Source organism: Terrapene carolina, unplaced genomic scaffold (assembly GCF_002925995.2).
Source record: "Terrapene carolina triunguis isolate 2854851 unplaced genomic scaffold, T_m_triunguis-2.0 Scaffold131, whole genome shotgun sequence".
NCBI lineage: Eukaryota > Metazoa > Chordata > Testudines > Emydidae > Terrapene > Terrapene triunguis.
In genome coordinates, this window is record NW_020664482.1 from 10,428,839 (window position 1) to 10,455,709 (window position 26,871).

The 26,871-nt window shown below is 47.2% G+C and overlaps 1 protein-coding gene across 1 annotated transcript in view; it reads right to left on the minus strand.

Moving 5' to 3' along the window:
- Positions 1-1,222: 1,222 nt before the first annotated feature.
- CD99L2 (CD99 molecule like 2) overlaps positions 1,223-26,871 on the minus strand; it is a 92,704-nt gene continuing 67,055 nt past the window's right edge. Inside the window, exons 5-13 of the mRNA XM_029911857.1 lie at positions 26,575-26,613; positions 21,236-21,319; positions 19,802-19,894; positions 18,487-18,528; positions 15,375-15,467; positions 10,000-10,020; positions 9,592-9,711; positions 2,532-2,597; positions 1,223-2,055 (exon numbers count right to left, since the gene is read on the minus strand). Coding sequence (XP_029767717.1) covers positions 1,988-2,055; positions 2,532-2,597; positions 9,592-9,711; positions 10,000-10,020; positions 15,375-15,467; positions 18,487-18,528; positions 19,802-19,894; positions 21,236-21,319; positions 26,575-26,613 — 626 coding nt within the window. The 3' untranslated portion in view covers positions 1,223-1,987. The remainder of the gene's footprint in view (positions 2,056-2,531; positions 2,598-9,591; positions 9,712-9,999; positions 10,021-15,374; positions 15,468-18,486; positions 18,529-19,801; positions 19,895-21,235; positions 21,320-26,574; positions 26,614-26,871) is intronic.

Sequence of the window (26,871 nt, forward strand, 5' to 3'; positions counted from 1 at the left end):
TTCAGTTAATCTCAGCGACAATGCAGAAATTTCAGTGTTGTCATAGCCAAACCCTGGCACTCGAGGCTCAATGCCCATCTCAGACACAACCATGTATGGCAGTGTTACCTGCCAAAATCCCATACCGCAATGATCTGTATCGTTATCATAGAATCATAGAATATCAGGATTGGAAGGGACCTCAGGAGGTCATCTAGTCCAACCCCCTGCTCAAAGCAGGACCAATTCCCAACTAAATCATCCCAGCCAGGGCTTTGTCAAGCCGGGCCTTAAAAACCTCCAAGGAAGGAGATTCCACCACCTCTCTAGGTAAAGCATTCCAGTGCTTCACCACCCTCCTAGTGGAATAGTGTTTCCTAATATCCAACCTAGACCTCCCCCACTGCAACTTGAGACCATTGCTCCTTGTTCTGTCATCTGCCACCACTGAGAACAGCTGAGCTCCATCCTCTTTGGAACCCCCCTTCAGGTAGTTGAAAGCAGCTATCAAATCCCGCCTCATTCTTCTCTTCTGGAGACTAAACAATCCCAGTTCCCTCAGCCTCTCCTCATAAGTCATGTGCTCCAGACCCCTAATCATTTTTGTTGCCCTCCGCTGGACTCTTTCCAATTTTTCCACATCCTTCTTGTAGTGTGGGCCCCAAAACTGGACACAGTACTCCAGATGAGGCCTCACCAATGTCGAATAAAGGGGAATGATCACGTTCCTCGATCTGCTGGCAATGCCCCTACTTATACAGCCCAAAATGCCATTAGCCTTCTTGGCAACAAGAGCACACTGTTGACTCATATCCAGCTTCTCGTCCACTGTGACCCCTAGGTCCTTTTCTGCAGAACTACCTAGCCATTCGGTCCCTAGTCTGTAGCAGTGCATAGGATTCTTCCGTCCTAAGTGCAGGACTCTGCACTTGTCCTTGTTGAACCTCATCAGGTTTTTTTTGGCCCAATCCTCTAATTTGTCTAGGTCCCTCTGTATCCGATCCCTACCCTCCAGCGTATCTACCACGCCTCCCAGTTTAGTGTCATCTGCAAACTTGCTGAGAGTGCAGTCCACACCATCCTCCAGATCATTAATAAAGATATTAAACAAAACCGGCCCCAGGACCGACCCTTGGGGCACTCCGCTTGAAACCGGCTGCCAACAAGACATGGAGCCATTGATCACTACCCGTTGAGCCCGACGATCTAGCCAGCTTTCTATCCACCTTACAGTCCATTCATCCAGCCCATACTTCTTTAACTTGGCGGCAAGAATACTGTGGGAGACCGTATGAAAAGCTTTGCTAAAGTCAAGGAATAGTTATCTGGTATCAAAATCAGGTCCTTAAAGGTGGGTAGAAGCCTAGTAGCGTGAGATGTGCACCCTCAACTCTGTGACTCCAATGAGTAGAGATCTTTGTTACCCCCCAGGCTGGGCCCCTAAATGAGGATCTACCCATAGGCACTTTATTTTTAAGTGTAGCTACTCTAAGGAGCAAAATCTACCCTCAGCTACACACACAATTTTCACTGCTGACACTGGACACTGCATGCGCATAGCTGATGGCAGAAATTGACTGGAAGTGATTTACAAAGGTTCTTGCATGGTTTGCTTTGGATCGTTATTTTACAGGCACTTTATCGTCCTCACACCTGTACGCTCTGGCACTCTTTGAAAAAGACATTATCCCAGCTGCTTGTCCCGAACGTGAAAATCCTAAACATTGCTTGAAAGGCTATTGAAGCACCTTTTGTTGTTTTGTACACAAAGTGTAATCCATCCTACATTATTAAATTCCATGTAAACATACAACTCTTTACAAAAAAATAAAAAGACACTGACATTCTAGCCCTACCGCCTATATCAACAAGAAGCCACTTCTAGTCTAAATACACATTAAATAGCTTGGATCCAAATTAAATAAAAAGCTGAATTACAAGCATGTGAGATGGTTTTGTGTGTGTGTGTTTGCCGCTGACTGATTCTCTTCCAGCCCAAGGCCATGCTTTAGACCTTCGCATTGTCTTGTGGTGGTGGCGCCTCTGCTGACTGTGTTTCTAGGACTGAATATTTAACTGGAGGGGGAAAAAAGAATCACCATGAATACAACAACACATTAAAGTATTAAAATACAAGGAGTCAATGGTGGGAGATGCTCTGTGGCCTTGGGGAAAATCCTTTCATCTTTGTGCCTATGTTTTCCCATCTTTAAAACAGGGATGATGCCTTCCTTTTGTAAAGTACTTAAAGAGCCATAGATGACAAGCACTGTGGCAAAGTATTAAGGCCCATTGTTTGCAGGATCAGGCTCTGAGGCCCCTGGATTTATAAATCTCTTCCGTGCATGCAGTAAGGGAGCAAGCGCTGCTGTGGATGTTTTATGGCAAGTGGCAGTGTCATCCGTTATATTTGCTATGACTTGCTTAACAGAGAGAGGAAGGCCTGGCTGACGTGTGAGACACTTACAATGGGAACATGTACTGATGTTTAGCAGGAGTTGCGAAAGCCACCGTTCAGAAAGATTAAGAGCGGTGCCAAAAAAAGCTCTCACCTTGAGGTTCTTCAGTTACAACAGCTTCTGTGTTTTCTCCTTTCACGTACTCTGCGTTAAGACCCTCTGTGAAGTGATGATAAAGAGAGTCAGATGGGGAAGGAGACAGTAAGGTATAGTTCTCACCAAATGCTAAATTATGCAGAGGAATCTTACCAACGCGTGGGTAAAAGAAGCGGTTTAGAGCAAGCCTGTGTTGTTTATGAAGCAAAATCGCACTGAGGTTCCCAAACTTGTGGGAGGTCGGGCTTTAAATGCAAAAAAGTTTTCAACGTTTGAAGCAATTAGTAAGGCTCTTCGTTTCAGTAGCACGTCATGCTAGGCTGGGAGCTGAGGTAGGGTGGGGAAGCCAAGCACCGTTGTGAATAAACTGAGGGAGCCAAACTCATCATTGGCAATAAGCCATTGAAACGGCCTTGACTTCAGTGGCGCTGGGCTCACTTCCACCAATCTGGCCCAGGATCTCCTACTTTTCAACAGGCTAGAGGTACAGGGTAGGGCAGAGAGGAGCCAGCCACCCCCGCCTGGCACTTCACCACCCTTGCCTTTCTGCCCTTTTATTCACAGTGCATGTGGGAATAGGTCAGAGGTATGACAGTGCTGCAGCACCTACCTGCAACATCTTAGGGCTCCGTTGATTTCAATGGAGCATCCCCTTCAAATACCAGGACAGAAATACCCCAGGAAGTCCAGCAGTGAAGGGGTTACTTACCGGCATGTTTTCTTTAGGCATAGTCATTCAGCTCTACAGCTGTGTGTGTGCAACATGCATGTGTGTGTTTGTGTGTATACACACGTTGTACACGCACCTTACAGGCTTTTGCTGGGAAGTGAGACCTGCTATGAGATCGCAGCTACCCACCTAGTTCTGCTCATCTCTGGTCTAACGAGGACACTCTTACTATTTCATACCCCCACACACACTTCACATTCAGACAGTTGATTTGCTTTTCTGCTATACACAAGCTCAGTTAAGGCGTATTTCACAAGAGCGCTGCAACAACCCCCCTGCAGCTGAACAGTGACGGGCAAACTGAGCAGCTTGCACTGGGAACAGAGTTGCAAGGGAGGAAACTGTGCCAAACATGCTCAATTGGGGGGGAGGGGGAGGAAACGGGGTAAAATGAGGATTTCAAGGCTTAAGCAGGAGAGCAAAGTGGGTGGAGATGCAAGGCAGCTTTACCTTGCCCCTCTGCAGCGTTGAACGATAACATACAAGTCTTAGCACGGCACACGGCCTCTGGAACAGAACTCACACAACAAGCAAAGCTACACCCTACGGCCCTGGCTGCATTATAAACGTTCACCCAGTTTGTAACCAGGCGCTGCTGTCGTCTGTGTTCACGCACAACATGGTCATTACATGATGTAGGCTGGGATCCGGCTGTAATACTGATTTTAACAGTAGGAAGACCCCTCTAACCATACTTATGTTACCAGCTTGGCCAGCCTTCCTTCCTCCCAGCGCTCTATGGCAGGACAGCCCAGAGCATTGCTTCTTCTGCACGTCCGCTAGGCAACACGGGCCAGCTAGCCATCTGGTCCTGGAATGCAGTGGTGGGGTGGAACCAGTCACGGCTGGAGACACGGTTGTGTTATGAAAAAAAGCTTCTGTGTGGCTGCAACTCCATCCTGTTCATTGTAACTGGATCTACGCCTGTCACACTGTGTGTACTTAGTATAGACGAGGTGTCACGTACAGCAACTAACAGCATGACGAGCGCAGCTGGGATTCAGAGTAGGAAAATAATTCAACGGGGCCTGCTAGGCGTGGCTGAGTCATTTCAAAACAACAGTGAGGTCACAGCGCAGGAGTCGCGCTGTTGAAAGTGAAAGGCATGCCCGGGCTACTGTTTAACAATGGTTTGAATCCACATCAGGGTTAGCCACCCTGACAACCAGGACAGCAGACCCCAGAGGCTTCAGAGTTTTGGGCAAAGTAAATTCTGGGGGCTGGTCGGACACTGTGCGAGGAACTAGTTGCTTTATTGGCCTAGTTCTATTCCCTTGCCTCACAATAAAATCAACGAGACTACTTGTGGGGGTCAGGAGAATGGGAATTAGCCTATTACTGCAACTGGCAGAAAGTGATGGCTGCAGGGAACAGGACACACAAAAACATTTCAGTGTCTGCTGTTGGGGAGCAACATGACCGCGCGCTGGTAGCACAAAGGAACACTAGGTTGTTTGTCTGTGTGTCTCTCTCTCTGTCCATCCAGTGGTGAGGGTGTGGGCTCAGTTTGCATTTTTGATCTCATTTGGACTGGAACATTCATGCACTCTTCATGTTTTTATCAATGACTGATGCAAAGTTTTCCCCATATCCTTTACCCCTCTCTGTACTTTAACTCCCATCACCTTGGTACCTAGGAGCATCAAGATGATTTAGGGGAGCTTTGTGCTACCAGTGCGCGGTGATGGCCGCAAGGGCAGAGCAGGGCTAACGTTTAACAACCACATAGCTCTGTTCTGCCCCAGTGCCAGGTCAGACATGCAGCGGCTGCCTGGCCAATGCCTCTGAGATAAAGTCTTTAGTTACAGCTGAGGGCTGGATGGTTTTATGGTTAAGGCATAGGCCTGGGCCATGTAGATCTGGATTTGAGGCTGAGCTTTTCCACAGACTCCCTATTTGGGGTGGGGAGGGCAAGACACTTAGGCCCAGAACTTCTAAGGCATTTAGGCACCTAACGCTCATTGAACTCGTGCCCAAATCTCTCTCTGCCTCAATTCTCCATTTATAAAATGGGGATATTACTGCTCTAGCTCACAGAGCGAGTAGCAAGGACAAATATGCCATGAGGTCTAGTATTATACCCGGCACTAAAGAAACTATAGCCTATTACATGGATGTGAAAAGAAATATGGCTAAAAAGGTGAAGGCATGTACACTGCAGGCATGGGGAAGCCAAAATGCACTCGCTTGGCAGATAGGATGGGACCCTTACACCTGAGCTGGTACTAAGGAAGACAGAAGTAGTTGCCAAACCAAATGGCTAGTCACTTATGTGAGTTCCCTATCACTCAGTGGCAAACGACTAAGGCACTCTTACCATGATGGGTGGGTTTGTTTCTGGTTTCTGTGGGAGCAGTTAATTCATCGGGGGGGGGGGGTGTCTTTTAATGCTGTTTGGGGAAAAGCAGGTCACAAGCTGTAGGAAAGGGGCACAAGCGTTGCCAACAAAGCGAACATTTTCTTCTCTGCTGCTGCAGGAGGGCTACAGCATAACACAGCAACGTGTTTAATGGGCGGTGAGCAACAGCTAAAGCCAGTACTAGCCCAAGCAGCTACATAAAAGCTCCCTCAGGTGAGCGGTGGGCATTCGTTCGCTGGTCAGCACAGAGGCCTGGGAAACAAGGCCTTGGGTCCTTCTGTTCCTTGCTCTACCCTAGCCTTGCAGTGTGATCTTAAGCCAATCAATTAACCTTCGTATGCCACGTGTACACGGCAGGTAACAGTCACTGGCTGATAGGGTGGCTTGGGAGGCTCAAAGCATGTGACATGTTTTGAGCCCCTCCCACAGTAATGTTATTCCTGCTATTAGTGTGAATCACTAGAAAACCAATGACCAAGGGGGCTGGGAAGGGAGATAGGGAAACAGAGTCTGAGCCTCTCAGTGCAGAGCACTCTCCTATTTGCTTTTGCGGGAATTGCAGGCTCTCACCGTGTCAGGCCCAGTGCGACAAGGGAGCTGTAGAAGTGCAGCGCGCTGGCGAAAGAAAGGCCTTGCTCCAACTGGTGAAAGAGAGGGGTGTGAATAATGCAGATGATGCTTTTTAATGGAGCCAGGTGCCCATCTCCCATTGGCTGCATGGCACATAATTCCCTTAGGCTTCTTTGAAACTCCCAGCCTTACGCCAAGTCTCCTCTCGATAAGTGTGACCAGTAGGTGTGGAATTTTCCCATGTAACTGCTCAGTAGCCTAGAAATACCAACATTGCTCTGTTTGACTATGGCCTGTCAGAACTCCCCTAAATCATCTTGATGCTCCTAGGTACCAAGGTGATGGGGGTTAAAGTACAGAGAGGGGTAAAGGATATGGGGAAAACTTTGCATCAGTCATTGATAAAAACATGAAGAGTGCATGAATGTTCCAGTCCAAATGAGATCAAAAATGCAAACTGAGCCCACACCCTCACCACTGGACGGACAGAGACACACACACACAAACAACCTAGTGTTCCTTTGTGCTCCCAGTGCGCGGTCATTCCATAACACAGCAGCCTCCCCCAAGACATGTGTTTTGCTGGGATAACACCAAACACAATTTATGTTTTTCAATAAAAAGCCAGTTCTGCCACTGCTGACTGCTCTCAGATTTCTGTCATGCATTGCAATGCATCTAAGGCCTGACATTATCCCAGCATGCCATGTCTGATGGCTTAAATTAATCCTCCTTTATAATTAACTTTAATTTCCTGCTGCCTTTCTGGGCTTTGCTTCTTTCGGCTTCCCTTTTATCAAAGCCTTTATTTTTTATTATTTATTCTTTCCAAAATATCATTTAAATGGGGGGGAACAAACAAGGGCATTTTATTCTCTCACATTCATTCGACTTTTCCTGCTGATCTAATTTTCCAAAACTCTCACCTGTTTGTCGCAGCCCCAGCCAGGAAAATAGCAGTGTTTCAGGGTAAGTTTCTGCCCCGATAGTGAAGGAGACACTCAAGGGATTTTAGTTGATTAATTTTAAATTCGCTTTTCTGGCTGTTTATCATAACTCCTTGGAAGCCCCGGGGCAGTGGGTCCCACCCTGTGAGCTCCAGACCACCAGTGTTCAGAGGTGAGCCCAGAGGTGGCTAGGCTCAGTCCAGTTGCTACATCACATTAAAGACAGCTACTTAAACTACACCAAGCACTTTCCCCAATGCTCTTCTCTATGCATACAACTGCTGTGGATGTTACATGACGGAGTGGGAGAGGGAGGTGGGTCAGGGGCCGAAGAGGTGTCCACAAACACCCACTCTTGTGACTCATACTATGGAAGGGTTTGAGAACGGTTGCCTAGGCCAGGCTCTTGCCACCGCTTGCCTTGGATTCTGCAATTCCCTCCTTTACCATCTCCCATTCCTAGGTCTCCAGCAGCTGCAGAATGCTGCTGCTCACCCTCTCTCTCACACACAAAGGAACTCGCCTGCCCAGCCTCAGAGACAGCCGCAGCCCTTTCAGAATCCCCCATGTGTTTCAATGTCCTTCCCCTTCTCTCAAGGGCCTTGTCTCCTCTCCTCCCTCCACCTGTGTAGTGTGAGCCCCTTCCCACAACCTAGCTGTGCTTGGTGCACCTGCCATCTGGATTGAATAGCTTCTTTCCAAACCTCATCTCAAAATTAACTATAGCCCCCCCCACCCCAGTAGCTGCATCTCGGCGTGTCCCTCTCTGCTGTTATTACTTAACTCTACAACTGGGTTAGCTATGGGGCAGATCCTGAAAAGTCTGTCCAGGGGAAGGAACTTACAGGATCAGGGCCTAATGCTGTGAAGTGTTCACAATCAAAGATGCTTTACAGAAACAGATGTTGAAGTGTAATCCATTTCCTCCCTGAAACCGTCTCCTTCCGCTTTGCTTGCTTTTTGTAGGGTTGCTCGTGGCCTGCTGCATTCATTGTTTTCCCAATGGGAAAAGAATGGAAACATTTATTTTGAAAGGCCATCTTTACAACTGAACTATACGAACAGCTGCCTGGGGAGGAGGGAAGAACCTGGAGCTATTAAATACAATTATGTGGAGACAATACTGCTATAGCCACTTCCTTTATGACTCCCACTGCAGGCTTTTTCCTTTTATAGGAACTTCTTTTTCCCAGCATGCCTTTCTGGGGTTAGTCCTTTAAATCTGACAGACTCTAGAGAGGCCATTTTGGAATCAGCCACTGCTTGCTGTATCTCCTCTTGCTGCCTACAGGTAAGTTTTCAACTCCAGTTATATTTCCTCAGTCTATGGTATGTTCCTACGTCATTCGTTGGGTGCTGCAGTCTGGACAGATCCTACCCCAGGAGTCTTAGACTGTAATGAAATGCTGTAAAGCCATCACTTCAAGCTGGAAGAACATGCTGGCTGTTTGGCTTAAGCTGGTATCCTGCATTTGAGTCAGGACTAATGTGTGTGCATGTTCAATCAACAATTCCATGTGCAGAGGCAGGGGGCAGCTGAGTCCCCACATTGACACTGGCGAGGGGTGTAGCTGCTGGAGGAGCTGCCACCCTTATCAAATGGTGGGTTTGAATAGTTTTGGTCGATTAAATGGTTAATGTTATAAGAAAAAAACCTTTCAGATCCAGAGTTCCTGCGTGGGGTGGAACAAAGCCGCCCCCTTGCAAGAGCTGGAGCTGACATATGTTGTTTCAATTTCAAATGAATGCTTTATCCTTACAACGTTCCTCGGCCTGCTAGTGAGCCAGGTTTGTGGGGTGGGGATGTGTCTTCTCCCCCTCCACAGGGATAATTTCAGTCAATAATAATAAATACCACTCCAGTCTCCCTCATCACTCTTCTTGTTCCTGAATGTCCCAAGGTACAGCTTGGCTCCTGATGCTATGACAAAGCGAGATTGTGATGGAGGCCTTGGGTGTATCCTGCCAATTATACACACAGGCTTGCTTCCCGCCTAGACCTTCTCATGTTGCCTCTGCTCCCCTCTCCTGCCTTTCCCCCACCCATCTCCAGTGTAATGAGGGGAGCCCCTTTTCACAAACTGGGTCTTTTAGCTAGTTACCATGGAGAGCAGCAGCAGGGGGCTGATAAACAATTTGGGCATCCTGGCTAGGAACACAGCCAAGCAGCACCGTTCCCATGAACCGATGCCGCTGGCGCTCCCATGCATGGTGGGTACCACAGCCCCGAGGTTACTGCAGCCTCAGGGTGTGTTAACTTCTCTGAGGATTCCAGGTGGGGTTGCCCCCCGGCAAATCCCTGGAGGGCTCTCCCCAGGGGCCGCAGCCCCCTCCTCTTGCACAGAAAGAGGGAGGGTTGCTGCACCTCATGAGGACCCACAGGCGAGGGTGTCTTTCCTGCTCTTTCCCCAGCAGGCTCTGTGCTCTGCTCAGAGCGTTTGAACCACTTACGTTGTATGCTGAAGCAAAACTTCTTTTGCTGATAGGAAATGTAACTGGAGACGGCGCCAACCAATGCCACGACAAGAGCACTGGCTATTCCCGCTATTGTCCCAGTCTCGGCGGTGGTGCCTACAAAGCAGAGGAGCGGATGTTGGGCTTAAATACGTATCAGGGTCCAAAATGATTATTCCAGGGATCTAGCTGTTCTCTCCCTTCCCCCAGGTCACCTGGGCTATTCTGCAGACACTAGGGCTGGCCAGGATTTCTCACCCATAGCCTCTTAAGCAAACTAGTCTGAGAAATGTGGTGGGCAGGGGCAGGGGCCGGGTGTTTGCGTGTGTCCGTTGCTCGGAGATGCTGTGGTAGCAGGGTCGGTCTGGGGCTGAACGGAGCTGGGCTTCTGTCGTCGCTACTTACCTGCATCGTAGTCGCTGCCACCTGGAAGAAAGACAAGGGGCGTTAGGGCTGATGCTGCCAGCATGGGATTCTCATTCATTGGTGCCTGTTGGGGATCAAAGCCAACAGCAGTGCTGTTCCTAATGCAAGGGCCTCAGGTCTGCCCCCCCATCACCTGACTGAATCCACTGCTTTCAGTAACCTGCGCCATGCCCTGCAGCCTGCCCCAGCCAGGGTGGGAGGAAGGTGGACTCGCCCCACCCCCTACTGCAAATGCACCCTAGAGCTCCCCTGCTCCTAGGGCGGCAGGCCAGCCACCTGGGCTCTTGAATACAGACTATGCCCTGGTCTACACTACAGAGTTAGAAACAGCTTACGTCAACCTAACTCCGTAAGTGTCTACACTAGAACTTCGCTCCCATGGATGTAACTCGCCCGCTACACCGACCCGACTTCACCTCCACGAGCGGCGTAGAGTCAGTGTCTATGTCGTTAGGTCAATGACACTGCCTTGGTTACATCGACTGTGGCTGGCTTTCAGAAGCCATCCCACACGCCCCACACTGACAGTGCCGTCGGTGCAAGCGCTCCTGGTGAGAACCCGCACTGCCGACACACAGAGCGAAATGTAGACACGCACAAGCGATGTAATTACTGAGGCGGCTGCATGCCAACGTACGTTAGGGTGACTTAATTTTCTAGCGTAGACGTGCCCTTAGAGACCCAGGACCAGACCAGTTTGCTCTTCTGTGTGCCTGCCCCCGCGGAGCCTAACCCCCACCCCGAGACATGTGGGCAGTAGAAACTGGGACAGAAAGACAAAATGGGACAGGCGGGCGGGGGGAGGGGGAGGTGGAGAGGAGACCAAGAATGAGAGAGGAAGAGAAACCAGGCTGAGAATAGATGGCAGCAGCTGTGCAGGCACAAGGTCAGGCCCAGTGGCCAGCCTGTCACGTACTTAGTCCTCACCCTGCACCACCAACCCCTGGCGTGCCAGGGCAATGGGTGCAGAGCTGGCAGCAGGGCGCTCTGCTCTCACCGCGGCCCCTCTGCACTGGCTCTGGTGGAAGGGCAGGTACCAGGAACCTCGGCGCTGCCCACAGCCGCTCTGGGGGGCAAAACACCTGGTGCTCGCTCCCCAGCATAAGCAGCTCCCCTCCCCCACAACTGCTTGCGATGGCTCATCTGCTGAACCTGTGTAGCATGCATGGAGGAGACACCCCCCCACACACCCGCTCCGCCTTCTCTCAACAAACCAGCAGCTAGGGCCGGGGATGTCCATGTGAAAGCACAGCCCACCTGCGGACACAGCTACCTTGCTGTGCTACGGCTGGCAGAGCATGTAGGCTGTCTTCACTCGGACAAACAGTGGGATAAGTAACACACAGTAGTGACTCTGCTGTACAATCCTAGCGGAGACATAGCTCTGTAGGGTTTACTGAGCGGCAGCTAGGCGAGGTTGACCTCACGGTAAAGCTACAGGTGCCATGTCTCCACTAGGGTTTTATGCGCATGAGTTGCCCTGGCTGAAAACACACCTGTCTTGGCAGTGAAGACCGTCACAGAGGGGAGAAGAGCGGGGTCGTGCTTTCTAACTACCATCTCCTAGCACAGCAGGGTAAGGGGCTGCCAGCCTGGCCCAGGATCCTCGAGCTCACAGCCACCTTCATGATCCTACTGTGACTTTAGTGATTTTCTCAGTGTCGGTGGTGGTGGTGGGGAGGTGACACTTGCAGGAAAGCAGCAGTACGAAACATGCTGTTGTGTGACTGCAGACCTGCACACTAAGGTAACCCTCATATTTAATTAAACAGCTGCTGGCTCAGTAACACTGCGTTAGGCTATAAGTGGAATTGATTATAAATTTAGCGCTGTGCAGTCAAAGGCAGGCTTTACAGTTGCTTGTGGCTTCATTTACACGTATCTGCACTCGAGTCTAGCAATCCCGGCTTCCTCTGAGACAATGCCAGGGTGACTCCAATAAAGGCTTTTTGGTGCCAGGCTGTGGGCGGGCGACGAAAGAGGACCTGCATAATGAGAGATGCTTGCAACACATGCAGCTTGAAAATGCATACACAGGGGAAGGGGCATGTGGGAACTGACCACCCTCTAGTCTACTCCATCCCTCTGGTGACAGGCTGACTTAAAACAGTTCAGCACATTAATCAGCCTCACACTTCTCTTTCATGGTGCCTCCATTTTCTTATGTTCTGAGAACTAAGGTGCTATGAAGTTATGCCACGTGTGCAATACGGGCGGGGAGGGCAGTGTGTGTGTATGATGCACATGAGTGTAATAACTACTGGCTCACTGGAGCCAAAGCCTGACACTACACTGGGGCCGTAAATCTCTAGTCAAAGGAGAAGATCTGGCTGGAGGTATGAAGAGCTAAGTGGCTTCCCCCTTTTTCCAAGGATTAATTAGGTCCCCACACTGACATAGGCACATGCAGCAGAACCTAGTCCTACAAAGGTTTGAGTACCCTAAAGCCCCATTGCCTCCAATGGGAACTCAGAGTGTTCAGCACCTTGCAGAATTGGGCCTGTAACAGCTGCTCAGAGATTTGACAAGCTGTGTTTAGCAGGCGTTTATACCAAAATGAGTCAACTCTCCAATTCCAATTGGAGCCAAAGCAGTGACAGGATTCAGTGCCCAGGAAGGAATCCCGGTGGGAATTCTCCCATTCCAGCAGAGAATCCCACCTGTGATGTTCCTTATTATTTTATTGCATCTTCTACAAACTGTGAAGCAGGGACCTTTATTCAGGATGCACTTCGGTACAACGGGACCCACGCTACAGACCGTAGCTCAGAATCAGAACCTGGCTTGCCAGACCTATTCATTCTTTCACCATAAGGTGGGATCAGTTCCAGGGATTTGATGACTCTTCCTGTCCTTTCTCTTCGCTTTTGTTGTGAAGACTTAAGACATCATACATATTATCAGAGGAGCCGCCTTAAGTGGGTAGTCCTTTCTGTATGGCAGATGAGCTTTCGATACCCTATTCCTGTGCTAAGCAAAGTTTTGTGCATTGACTATAAAGGGATGACAACTGACATGCTATATAGAATCACACAGCATACTTGCATTGTCAATAGAAAAATGTGCAGCTAAGCTCCATAATGCCAAGGAATCTTTACTTAGCCTGAAACCTATTTAAAAACTGCTTTCCCTGGAGAAACAGGGTTAGGAGGAAAAGTTCCCTCCAAAATCTACAGTTAACAAATCACTGTAAATAAATCTTGAATTTATGGAAGCGGGTCAGCATAGTATTAATTACTCCAATGCAGTTTGTCTTTAGCGTAGTTTGTTGACTGGGCTGGTGGTATTCATCCTTTGAATTTCCCTATTTTAATATTTAATATTGTGGATCTTCACAAACATGCGGCCTGATGTCTTCATCTTAACTCTCAGTAAGCAGTAGTGAGTGGTTGAAAGTCGAGGGAAAGCTTTTATCTTTTCTACCATTTTCTGTATATTCAAAGTATTAGTCATGAAAGCCAATTCCCCAAGCCAGTTCCCAATGTTGTGGGACTCTTGTCCTTAACTACACTCGGAGTTGGATCATTCCTTAGAGCACTTTCCAACCCATAGGCGAAACCAGTACTTCCTAACTGATGAAGCAAGGCCTCATCCAGCACCCGCTGACATTAAGGAACATTGACTTCAACAGGAGCAAGAGCACATCCTGACAGTAGGTCATTGCTTGGGGTTCGTCCGAGAAGGCAGATGCTATCTTATAAAATGCAACTTTTAGAAGTTTAGTTGATATCCCATTAAAAATCACTCCTCAAATAACTTAATACTAATTAAGGAAACTAATTAGTTGGGGGCAAAGGAGTGGGGCTGAGTCATAAATTGTAACTGTTTTCGGAGTTAAAGAAATCAGTGGTCCAAAGGTCTTCCCCTTCCCGCCAGTGGGCTACAAGTTTGTTCCTTGCCATTCTCCTCCTCAATGTCTCAGTGGGTAATTGAGATTCATGTTAAAAAGGCTACTCTGGCATCATGCCACAAAGGAGAGGTGGTTGAAGTGACCTGCGGACAAGCTTAGGGTGGCATCTTTTATCAGCAGAGCCGCTCTTCCTCCTGTACTGCAATCCATGGCATCCATACAGGACACAGTGCTAATAAAGGAACAAATTCATCTGCATAGGTTTCTCCTCCTTGCATTCCTAAAACTTCCCCTGGACTTGGAGGCCATGAAGGCTGCAGACACTCTGCGTTCCTCTCTCCTTTGCTTTGCTGGGATGACGCTAACGTGCCTCTTTGCCAGAGCTAGCCATGGTCTTTCCCCATGGCCATAATACACTTCTCCTTTGGCACATTTCCTAGCTTCAAGCTAGTTCTGTTGGGACCAGGAGATCCAAAAAGGAGTCGCATGCTCTTTCTGGAAAGTCTCACTTCAGAAGTTTTCAGCATCTGAAACTACCTCCCCATCAACTTTCTAAGAGCCTTGTTGGCAATAATGCTTTTCTATCTCCGTTCCATGAAAGGCCTTAGCATGGTGCTTGATCCTAGTCTCTGTTTCCACCAACATCTCTTAGCTCAAGGACCAGGACTCGCTCATGTTGTCTGTTAGTGATGCAAGGCTCTACTACAGTGATTTAAGTACAACTTCACACATACATGTGACTCCTTATCAGTCTCATCTTACACTCCAGTTTCTCCACTGCCTTTTGCACAGGGTGCTATACTAGATTAGCTGCTCAGATTATATTACAGCTGCTTTCAGTGGGGCAAGAGAACTGGGGAAGGCTGGCTGCCAGCCTGCCAGGAGGAAGGGGTGGAAGTGAGTGTGAAAATCTTGCACCTGGATTGGCTGCCAGCTGCTGAATGACAGATTCATCCATACTGGTAGCACCCACATCGTGGAAAACAGATGATTTGGGGACTATAACCAGACACTGCAGATGTGTGGTTATAGGTGACTATAGTGCACAGTGCAGGTAATTCTATCAGGCATGAACACATCATGGTACCTGAGCACAACATTAATACCTAGGCCACTGTGTTGCTTAACATAATAACAACAATGAAAGAACAACAGTTAAATGAATCCAGCTTATGTCTTTGAGACTAGTTATTCTGGACTTAGATTGACTTCACTTTGTTTCCTTCACAAACAAGTGAAAATGAATGCTGTAGCAAGATGTAGCAATATTAAAAAGATCTATTACCACACCTAGCACAATGAGACTCTGATCCTCATCGGCGCATGTAAGCGCTACCACAATGTAAATAAGGATGAAATACCATAGACTGTCCACTAACTACACCCTCTATCTCAGTTCTATCACCATTCCTAGTCTCCAGATGGAAGGGTCATACTGTGTATTAACTGACCTGGGGTATAAACCAACTATACTGGACTTGGTCAGCAGAGTGTAAAGACCTACCTTTCTTCTTATCAGGATGGTACTTCCCATCGTCCAAAACACCGGCCAAAACGTCAAAAAAAAAAAAAAAAAAAAAAAAAATGTGCTGACTTCCTGTAACTTAGACATTGCAATATGTTGCATGTTCAAGGCCTTTTATCGAGTTGTTCAGCTACATCTACTAACCCTGGTAAACAGAAAGCTCTCTGCCAAACCATCCAGAAGGGTTGCAGGTGGCACTGTGTTGGATTTGTAGAGAGCAGGAGAGGGTGAGAAGCTGATAAGCATCAGCAATTAGGTATCTCGCTGAAATGTTACTTCCCTGACAGTGCCCACATTGTGCTTTGGGAATGACAGATCTGCTGGGTTATGCAAAAGGGACAGTGTCTCTTGCTTACAAATCTACCGTCTATTACACAGCTATTCACTTAATGCCACATTTGAGCTGCATCACCTCTATGTAGACAATATAATTTAAGTGCAGTCTGTCTTCTGAACTGAACTTCATAAGTATCCCAACTCTGAATTCAAGAGGAGCTCCCATCTGTGTGGACATCTCACCGTTTCACTGTACTCCAAGTTCAGGAATGGCAGAGATCAAGAGCGTCCCACTGGTCTATTGTCTGTTAATACTTTCTGTTGGTGCTCATGCAGTACTTGCTTGGGTCTGGTACATAATTGTATTCATACAGAGGCTGATTTTCTCATTTAACTAATAACTGAAAATATTAATATTGGTTAGTATGAAACCACAAGACATGGGGGGGAGGGAGGGCGCGAAGAGCATGCAAGGGGAGGGAGGCTGGTTTGCCAAAAGAATTAGTTCAGCAATTTCTCTATCTACTCCCAGATGCCTTTCATTGGCTTTATCCAACTTGAGCACTAGGGCCTTATTTTTGGGCTGATCCAAAGCCCATTGAAGTCAATGGCACTGACTTTAGATTCAGGCCCTTGCAGAAGTCTTGAGCATCTGCTGTTTGTGGGCAAGGCCAATGCTCAGCTCCAAGAAAAAGTCAGGCCCTTGGCTCTTCAGAATGGTTCTCATTGCACTCGTGTCAGCTGGTACAAAATGGGCTCTGGACCAATTCTGGCTTGTGCAACCCCTGGCTGCCTATTGAAAAAGTCTCCCATGGAGCAATGCAGAACCAATTTTAAGTCATACCAAGTCTGCATTATTTACAAAGGAGAGGTGCGTAAAGTCTCTCAAAATTCAATTGTAAGTGAGCTGTCTCTGAAAAGGCCTCCTCATCCAAAAGTCCTGAGGGGAGTGCCTGGACCACCAGGGTGGGGATGTCTCAATCTCTTTTGCTTGAAGTTCCACTCTGTATAAATAAATCAATATTCATTGGGACAGAGCTGGACAATGAATGATTCTATAGCCCAGTGGTCAGGATACTTCCATGGGATATGGGACACCTAGGTTCAAATCCCTGTTCCAAACCAGACAGAGTTGGGACATGAACCCAGATCTCCCACACTCAAGAGAAGTGCTCTAATCACTGGACTATGGCATATAAGGGTGGCACCAACCTTTTTTGTGAGAAGAGACTGACTGACAGATGCCTGACTCCAAGAGAGGGTTCGTGGCTGTGAATCCAGTATTAGGCATTTAACTCTCTCTGGAGGGGTTGGGCTTAGGCCCCAATCGTCTCCCTCGGCATTTCCTATTGGCTACCTTAGGCAGCTCCCCGTTTAGTATGCTGGCTTCTGTGAATTCTTTTGATAGGTGTCCAACTCTCTCTGTGCATTATGTGGGGAGTCTGAGCACTTAATTTGGGGTTGTGAATCTGGATTCCTAAGGCCCTGTCTACACTACAGGGGAAATTCGATCTAAGCTACGCAATTTGAGTTACATGAATAGCATAACTCAAATCGACGTAGCTTAGATCTACTTACCATGGGGTCCACACTATGCAATGTCGACGGGAGATGCTCTCCCCTCGACTCCCCTTACTCTTCTCGATCTGGTCGAGTACAGGAGTTGACGGGAGAGCAATCTGTGGTCGATTTTGTGGGACTTCACTAGACCTGCTAAATCGACCGCCGATGCATTGATTGCTGTGCGTCGATCCCCCAGTAAGTGTAGACAAGCCCTAAGTTAGGCACTGCAATGTTCAGTATTACAATACCTAAATCCCCCTTGTGAATCTAGTCCTGAAGGCTCCTGAAAAGTACAACATGGGAATTGGAAAACAGGTGCTTTCCTCAAAGAGTTAAGCATATTATGTGTAAGCTACAAGCACATACTGAGCATCCAAATTGCATCCCACAGGCTTGGCAATGTTTAAGGAAACCTTTTTCTCCCTCAAATAGGACTTAACTTCCTTGCTTGTTTGAGCTGATGTTCTTTATTTTTTATTAAACCTCTCTTGCTTAAAAGTAGCTCAACAGACAGTGTTTAATGAAAATAAATATGGGGCCTATTTTAAGGATCACGAGGTCTGTATTTCACAACATACAGTCAGCAGACTTCATGTACAAGGGCAGCATAAAAAAGACTTTCAGCCAGACTCCAGGCATTTTATTGAAGGAATAAGAGCTGGAGGCAAGAGGGAGCTTTCAGCAGGTTGTTGCACTATCCCCATTCCAGCCCTGGTGGAATGCTGCTGTGCTCCTCTAGTTCTCAGCTGGTGTACAGTCCCTTAGGAACGACTGTCAGCTGACATAGATTAGAACAACCCCTAGGCTGCTCTAACCAATGTGGCTGTGAAGGGCAGAGCATAACGGCTCCCTGAGAGCCCCACCTCTCTCTTGCACTGAGCAGATCTTGACAGAAAAGAGTATCTGGCCTCTCATCGTGGGATGCTACTGCATTTGGCTTTTTTTTGTTTGTTTGTTACTGGAGTATCTCCAGCAGAAGGATTGTGCATGAACACATTTCTAACACAAGTAGCTGAGATAAAATCGCTGAGAAAATAAGTTTAATACATGCAAAATTGAAATGGAGAAATACAAAACAGTCCTGAATTAATAGGAAAAATAGTGTAGATATTCAAACCATTACATTCCCAATTTATTTTGCAGATAGAAGAGGAGTAACAGAAGTTTTCAGTGCTTAGTAAAGCGGGTGCCAGAAAGCTGAGATTCATAAAAGGAAAGAGGTACGGCTGGGAGCCAGTACAAGACTCCTTACCCTGTTTTCCACCTCTTGAAGGGTTATCTTTACCTTTCGAGCCTAGAACAGGATTCTCTATTCATTAACTGGTCACAGAAAACAGCATTTATGGATTTAGGATTTGCAATAAGATTAAAAACAAAACTAACAAATTGAATGGAGGCCAAAATGTAAGTTGTATCAATGCTGATTAAGATGGGGTATAAATTATCATGAGAGAGGCTAGTTTTTGACACTTGGTACTGACACACTGACTCTTTAGATTTTCCTCAACAAGTCTAATATATTTAAACAAACCTTGAAATCAAAGTACTTGCAAGTCACCTAGCTAATAAAATCTAATGTAATATCTGTTTATTAATTACACAAGCGGTATAGTAGTTTATTCTATGCAAAGGTTGTGCAAGTCTTTTCTAGATCGGTGCTCAAGGAACAATAACTGCAGACAAATGAGCCTCCACCTGTAATATTTTGGGAATGGAAAGAGGCCTCCCAGCCCAGTTAAGTCCAGCCCATATTCTATATTGGGCTGGGAATTAGGACTGCTCTGGATTTGTGTGTCTTGATAATGACGAAGAGTCAAAGGGCACGTACCATTCAGTCAATAAGCTATCAGGTAGGGACAACACAGCAGACCTGCCAGTAGCTCATGAGTCACAGGGACAATAAGAAATAAAACAAGGGGACAAATACGTAAATGTGTAAATAGCCAATGAGACGCTAGGCAAGGCCTTTAATACAAAATATATTATCTCCCTTTAATTAATTCTGCAATAACAGATGTTCTCTCCTCATCCCTCTTTATGGGCTTGATCCATTGATTTCCGTGAAGAAAGCCCTGAATTTGCAGAGTCCTATTTGGCCTTCAGGTATGTGTGTGCCACTCTAAAGAGGGAGAGGGAGAGTTTGTATGCTCTATCCAAGGGAAGAACTTGGCCTGTCATGTTTAAGGGAAAGACAGGGAAATGCCATAAATTTACATGAGAGGCTAGAGGAAGAGCTAATGCTCTGAAAAAGCCAATCTCCAGCTCTTGCAGCTTTAAATCTCTTCACTTCCTCCAACTTTGTCATTTGCAACAATTCATTGCTTAAATGAAAGGATGCACTGAACAATGAAAACTACGTATCGACTTGATGCAGGGATGGGAAGCGCCCTTCATCTGATGTAAACCAGCACAAGCTCCACTGTAATCATCTGAAAGGGAGGCGCTGTCCCAGTGGGTCTATTCTGTTCATTCCCACTGTGTTTTGCATTCCCCCGAGTCGTAAGAAGAAGGATAGACAGCTTTACGCTGCAGGATCTAGCGCAGAGTAAGAAAGTTAATTTACGTACCTTCACCAGGTTTTACATTTGGTTTCCCACCGCCTTTCCCATCATTCTGATCATCTAGCGCATCGGATAAGTCAAAGTCCGCAGGATCCTTTGCTATAAAATACCATACTGGTTACTATCTTGGACCAAGAGTTCCAAGGTACTTCATTCAACATTCCTTGATCTAATCCCTTAGTTCTGACAAAGGTTCTTAAGAAAGAAAATTCTCAACCCTGTCAGACAGTGTCAATGGGAAAGATGAAGTAACTGACTTTTTTTTTTTTCAGTTTAAACATATAATATCATGGGAGATATTTGCAATTCATTTGGTTTTGTGCTCTCATGCTGGTGTTGTGATAAATGTCATTCTTCTTGCAGAAATTGTCTTGCATAGTGGATCAAATGCCAGGAAATCATATAAATCAAGCAGGAGAGAAAAGGGCAGAACAAAATAGACAATTCTATGTGTTCAGAGTGTGGAAATAAGGCAGGGGGGAGGGAGGAATCTTAAAGGACAAGGAAGTATTTTCTGAGATGCACCTTTACTGACTGAAATAGTCAGTAGTGGGGAAAAACAAAAGGATAAAGGAAAACACATTGCTGTGTATCCTGAGAATTTAAGTTTAAACAGAGAACAGCCTCCTACTATGTTTATTAAATGACTACTGCAGAAATGTAACCGAGCCAATTGAATTTTTTGACTCTTTCATTGGCGGAAAAGTAAGATTGCTCTCTCAAAGCAGAGCAAGATTTTAAATCGCCAAAACTGCCCACAATACCTGGCAAAATGATTGGCTCTTAAGGATCTGGGGCAAAATCAGTACTTGGTCCTGCTAGTGAAGGCAGGAGACTGGACTTGATGACCTTTCAAGGTCCCTTCCAGCTCTAGGAGATAGGATATCTCCATTAATTAATTAATAGTGCTTGGTGTCATTAGGTTTCAGAGTCAACACCCCCATTGAAACACGTGGGAGAAAGTCTCAGCGACAATAATGTTTCAGATTATCTGTCTAGAATCTTGGAGCTAATTTCACTGCTGGTGTAACCAGGTACAACTCCACTGACGTCTCCATTGACTTCAGTGGGGTGCCTGAAACAGCGCTTCATTGCTTTATGTCTGGAATGTTTTCTTCACAGACGTCAGGGCTATACACAATTTGCTGGGTTTGTTTTTAAATGCAAAGTAAAACTCTTCCAAAGTAGCTGGAGCTACCAGGCAGGACCAGCTCAGTGTGTCCATGGGGTAAAGGTGGATACACCAGACCCCCTACTTTCCAGGACTACTGAGTGAACAAAATAAAAATAGGATGCAAATAAAAGGGTCTGGGGATAGGTGAGGCAGAAGGTGAGTGCTTGGAGAGGCTGTGGCTTGCTTCCACCACTTCTCCAGTTTGTGCACTGCTAGCTTCTCCTCCTTTGGAACTAGCTCTTGACGCCCCAAGAACTAGCACTTACCTGGATTCTTTTTGGGCGGGGCCTTGGTGGTTTTTGGCTTCTTGGTTGTGGTGGTGTGGATCACATCCCATAAACTAATATCATCTGAAGGAACAAGACCACAACAAAGTTACATTACAAAAGCTCACCAGGCAATAAAAAGACATGCTACCAGGCCTTTGTAGCTCCAGCACATCAGACTGGGGGTGGCGGGGTGGAGTACAAGCCAGGGGCCTGTGCTACAAAGCCAGGACCCTCCCAATACTCTAGTGCTCTGGGGTTTGCTCACCTGAGATTACCAAACACTCCTCCTTTCTATCTGTTCTGCGGAGCTGCGTTCAAATACCCACATGCGCAGAACACACTGGTACGTATCTCTCTATTAGAACACATGCCACGATGGCTGTAATTGCTAAGGCCTGAGGACACTGCTGAGTATCAGAGGACTGTTGTTGTTGCATACATCGCTCCTTCCAGGAATTCTAGGAAGGGGTAAGGGAGGCTCCTTTTAAACTCCAGTTCTAGTTTGGCTCTTTAGCAATACTGTGCACTTTTGTCACCCAGAGTATGATGATGATTATAGTATGTGAGCAACTGCCCAACCACTGGGCGCTCCATCAGTAGAGATTAGATTCCAATGTGAGTTGCATTCAGGGCTGGAATATCCATTATCTTCTGCCCAATGAGGAGGGAATACCACACTTCGTTAAAAAGATTATCCAATGGTTAATACTGTGCATTACTAAGTCTCTCTTGTAAGGGTGTTTTAATAGCTGGGAAGGACTCAGTTGTGGCCCCAAAGCACTATATGGACACTAAGGCCTTGGCTACCCTGGCGCTGTACAGCGCTGCAACTTGCTGCGCTCAGGGGTGTGAAAACGCCCCTCCCCCCCCCCCCCCCCCCCGGGAAAGGTGGAGTACATACAGCGCTGCGAGAGAGCTCTCGCAGCACTGGCGGCGCGACTAGTCTCATCATTGTGTAAACAGCATGATTCTGTCAGCATGACTCTGCTGTTGAAAAGCTTTCTGTGACTGCACGAGGCAGGAGATGCATACCATTCAACGTCAACGTGAAGAGCCTGCACTGTGCAGGTTTATTTTCTGCAGAACCTTATCAATGGCCCTGAGCCCACATGTGGCCCACTCCTGTGGCCAACCTCCCAGGAGCTCTGCAGCCTTAATTCTCTTTCTTAAAGGCAGCATTAGAACATTTACCTGTAGTGCCTGCTGGGAAACATGGGCTCATGGCTGCCTTGTCATTTCTCACACAGAGAAATTGTACATAGAGATCAGTGTGACTTAATCAGTAAGATACAAAGATTCACAATGGGTCAGCTGAGAAAAGGTATCTATATACCCCAGAGCTCTGCTTGTCAGAATACAATCCCATTGCAAAACTTTCAGATTAAACTGACTACAACCTAATTTGCCACCTTATCTCCTAGATCTGGACCTATTGTGTGTCCTAGACCCATAGTACTGCAATGGGGGAGGGTTCTCCCCTTCCTCCCACAGATGCTCTCTTATAATGGACACAAAATGCTGTGAGAAGTGTTAAGGGAAATGCTTGCAGTTGTCAAGGCAATACTGGAAATGCAATAGAAAGAATAACTTAATTGCATGCTTTCCCAGAAAAAGGCTTTCTTTAGAACAGAGCATCTTGCTCATTAGAGCCAGAAATGTGGTGTGCGTGTGTGTGTGTTGTTCTCCCCGCCTGATCACAGAGGTGTCCTCTACACATAGGGTTGAGCAAGTTACATGTTATCAAATTGGAGTGAGGACAGAAAGGGATTTCAGAATCTAATCAACTAGGGAAAGCTCAGAGCACAGGACAAGCCAGAGAATGGAAATGGTACTTTAAAGGGAGGGCTGCCCAAGAACACGCAGTGCCTTGGCACATCTGCCAGGCTGTGTTCTGAGGGAACCTCTGAAGGGCAGAGCTCACTAAAGGGAATTAGTTGTAAATGCCCATCTAGCTTCTGGAACAGTGCTACGAACCTTGGCTGTGTGAGCTAGACATGGAAACTGGAGAGAATCAGGTCAGAACAAGAAATGTTCTGGGGCAAAGGAGACGAGTTCAAGTTCTCAGCGAGGCATTTTGAATCAAATGACTTCTCTCACCGGAGACTGAATCCAGAGCAGGCACCCCGTGTCCACATGTTAAAGGCATGTTGAGATATACAGCTGGCTAAATCCCAGTGTTCATAGTTCTTATCTACAGTGCAATCGCTATTTACAGAAGTGCACTGTATGGGAAAGCCAGATGTGACCTGTCAGCTGAATGCTAGAGCCAGTCTGCTAAGTGCAAATCCTACCATGCAACTAGCAGTTCCCAGCCACATATGGAAATAAAGCTAGCAGACTGCTCCTTACCATCAATCCTGCACCTGCATCCACTGACCAAAATCACATGGATTTATGGGGTCAATTCCTAGCCACATTGAAATTAATGGGAGCTTTGCCATTGACTTCAATGGGCCAGGATTTCACACCATGGTGTCTTTTTCTAATGTGGAAAACTTGCTGACTGAAAAATGGAACATGGTGTGACATGCATGATCCAGAATTGTATGTATTATGCATACCGGGACTGGTGTTGGATCATAGCCAGGGACCAGTGATAACCTAGGTTCTTGTAAGGTGCCTATCACTGTGGTATCTGAGCTGGATATGGTGAGCTTCTGAACCTTCTCCCATGTCCCATTAATACTCGCCTTGTTCTCCCTGCCTATATCTGTTTGCTCACTAACAGTTAAATGCAGCTGAATTGTTCCCCTCTGCGCAGTGGTTGGCTTTTGTTGGGTACTAGCTTAACAGCTAGTTTATGGTGTAGTTCTCTTCTGGCTTTTTGTTCCTCCTTTATTTTAATAGAGGAGAATGAAACTGAGCAGGACAATGAGCCCTTCTGGCTTTCTGATCCTCCACAGTGTCTGTGCTAGCCTTGACCCCGATATATCTTAGAGCAGCCTCAGGGGCTATGGCTGCAGGAAGTTTGTATGGGCTTCCAAGGCTTGCCAGAGTTCAGGACACACCCCAACATACCCTCTCCACTGGGGGACACAGGAACCAGCTATGCTAGTTGCTGCACTTTCCCAGGATTCCTGGGGGAACCCCTAGATGGCCAGTTACGCTAGCTTTCCCACTCCTTTGCACCACGAGAATGGAGGGAAGCATCTGGCTCACACTTTTTCATTCCGATAGTTTTGATGTCCCCTGTTACGAAGTTTAATCTCTTTATTCTGCTGGAGTTGTTCTTGAAGCTCAGAAATATAGTTGCAAAGAGTCCTGTGGCACCTTATAGACTAACAGACGTATAGGAGCATGAGCTTTCGTGGGTGAATACCCACTTCTTCGGATGCTCAGCAGATGTTACATGACGCGGTTTCCACCTGGGTCTTCCTGGCATCCCGAATGAAAGCCATATTGGCCAAAGGGTTAGGTTGGGTTTGCTTTGGCTAGTGAGTGTGTTCGTTTCTGGAGCTCTCTCACTTGCTGCAGTTATTTCAAGCTGAAGGGCTGAGCTGTTACTCAGTTGACCCATCTACATTTCAGCTGACATTTGGCTGGAATCGAGCTGGAGAAATTGCAGATGGTAAAACTTTCACCAAGCAAGTTTCCTCAAATGGGTCCTGAGCAGACACTCAAATGTGCCTGTATCTAATCAGCAAGGGCATTTGAAAAGGCACAGAGTGGGGGAAGTGTCTCCCCACAGCTAGTTAGAACTGCACTGTTTCAACAGAGATTTCCTGTGTCAGGGATGATAAGAAACACGTACGAGAAAAATGGAACCGAGAATAGTTTGTTGTGTTTACACACGGAAGGAAAGCAAGGGGCTGCCATTCTTCGAGCAGGAAACATGTGAGGCAGTAGGGCATTATTACTGCGGAAACTAAGGCGCAAAACCATTAAGACACTTGCCCTAGGTCACAAAGGAATCAGCAGAAGGGCTGGGAACTGAACCTAGATTTCCTGAGCCCCGCCAGGGCCTTGCTCACACGTCCATCCTGCACTACAGAAGCAGATTTCAAAAAAGTTTAGAACAGTTTTGAAAAATGGCAGCTATTGCACTGTACATTGCAAGCTCTTTGGGCAAGGACTGTGTATGTTCTGTGTTTGTGCAGCACCATGCACTGTGGGGTCCTGGGCCAGGACTAGGGCTTGCCGGTGCTAAGAGATAACATAAGAGCATCCTGCTAGCACAGCTCTTCTAAACCCTTTGTAATTCTAGTCTTGATGCTTGTGTGTTACTGTAACAAGTCACTGAAGCCGCCGAATGTGGCAGTTCCTGTCATGGGCACATCTCTTGTAGGTGCACAGTTCCTGTGGTATCTACACCTCTGACCCTTCCTGGCTTGCTTGAGGCGGACTCAGATCTCAGGCCTCTAGCCTGAGACAGGAACAGGTCTGTCTCCCTCCAGACTGAGGATTTCTGCTGCAATTTCCTCCTGCTGCTCCCTCTGATCATCTTAGCAAGTCTGAACTTAGTGCAGCACCTTCAGTCCTGTTCTACCACAGAGGCTAGAAGCAGGTGTCCAGCAACCACCCAGCCTTCAAAAAGCAAAGGACTTATTCAGAACCAACAGCAATACAGAGAAAACATACGTTAAAAACAAACAGCTTATTCACATGGTTTACCAGATGACCCCCATCTTACACCTGGAGCCCCTGTCAGTTCCTGGTTTGACCAGGGCCGGCTCCAGGCACCAGCTGAGCAAGCTGGTGCTTGGGGCGGCAGATTGTTGGAGGCGGCATTCTGCCCAATCCTAGGGCGGCACGGCCGCTTTTTTTTGTTTGTTTGTTTTTGTTCTGCTCCGGCCGCCCTGTAGGGGGCGGCGGCGCGGAGAACCAGAGCGCCCTGCAGGGCAGTCCTCTTCCTTCCCTCCCCGCCGACCGGAGCGGAGCCCTTGCGGCAGGCGGCAGGAGGCGGCGCAGCGGGACGGGCCACGTGGCAGCACCCCTGCTGTAGCCCTGGCCGCCCCCTTCTCTCTCTCTCCCACCCGCTCCCTCCCCCCCCCCCCCCCCCCGCCGCACCGCAGGTTTGTTGTTGTTTTTTTTGCTTGGGGCAGCCAAAAAGCCAGAGCCGGCCCTGGGTTTGACCCTCCTCTACGTAAGACCGGCCACCTCCTACCACACTCAGTTCTTTTCTTGCTAGGCCCCTTGAACCCACTCAAGTATATGCAATTTCACCCAGAGTGTGGTACAAGGTATGGGGGAAACTGAGTCACATTTTTTCATAAAAAATAAATCTGATGTTTCCCAGTTCTCCACAGCAGTGAATTAAACCATTGCTTAAAATGAATGTTTTCAAGACAAACAACCAATTATTTTGTTTGAATGATAAATGAATAAGGACACCTTACCTGTTCCACCCGATGGCTTTCTGGGTAGCGTGGGAGTAGCTGTGATTTAAAAGAAAAAGGAAAAAACTTAGTTACTAGTGTCACCTGGAAATTTGTCAACTGTGACTTAGAAATAAACTACAAGAGCTTATTCATCACAGGATCCTTACACCCCATATGTGACGTGGAAGATTACAGGATGCTTAGACCACATGCTTTTCAACATTAATTAAATCATGGTATGAATTGAAAACCATTGTATTAGCTCTCTTTTATACTTCATTTGCAGCCCTCTCTCAGGCCCTGATCCTGCAAAAA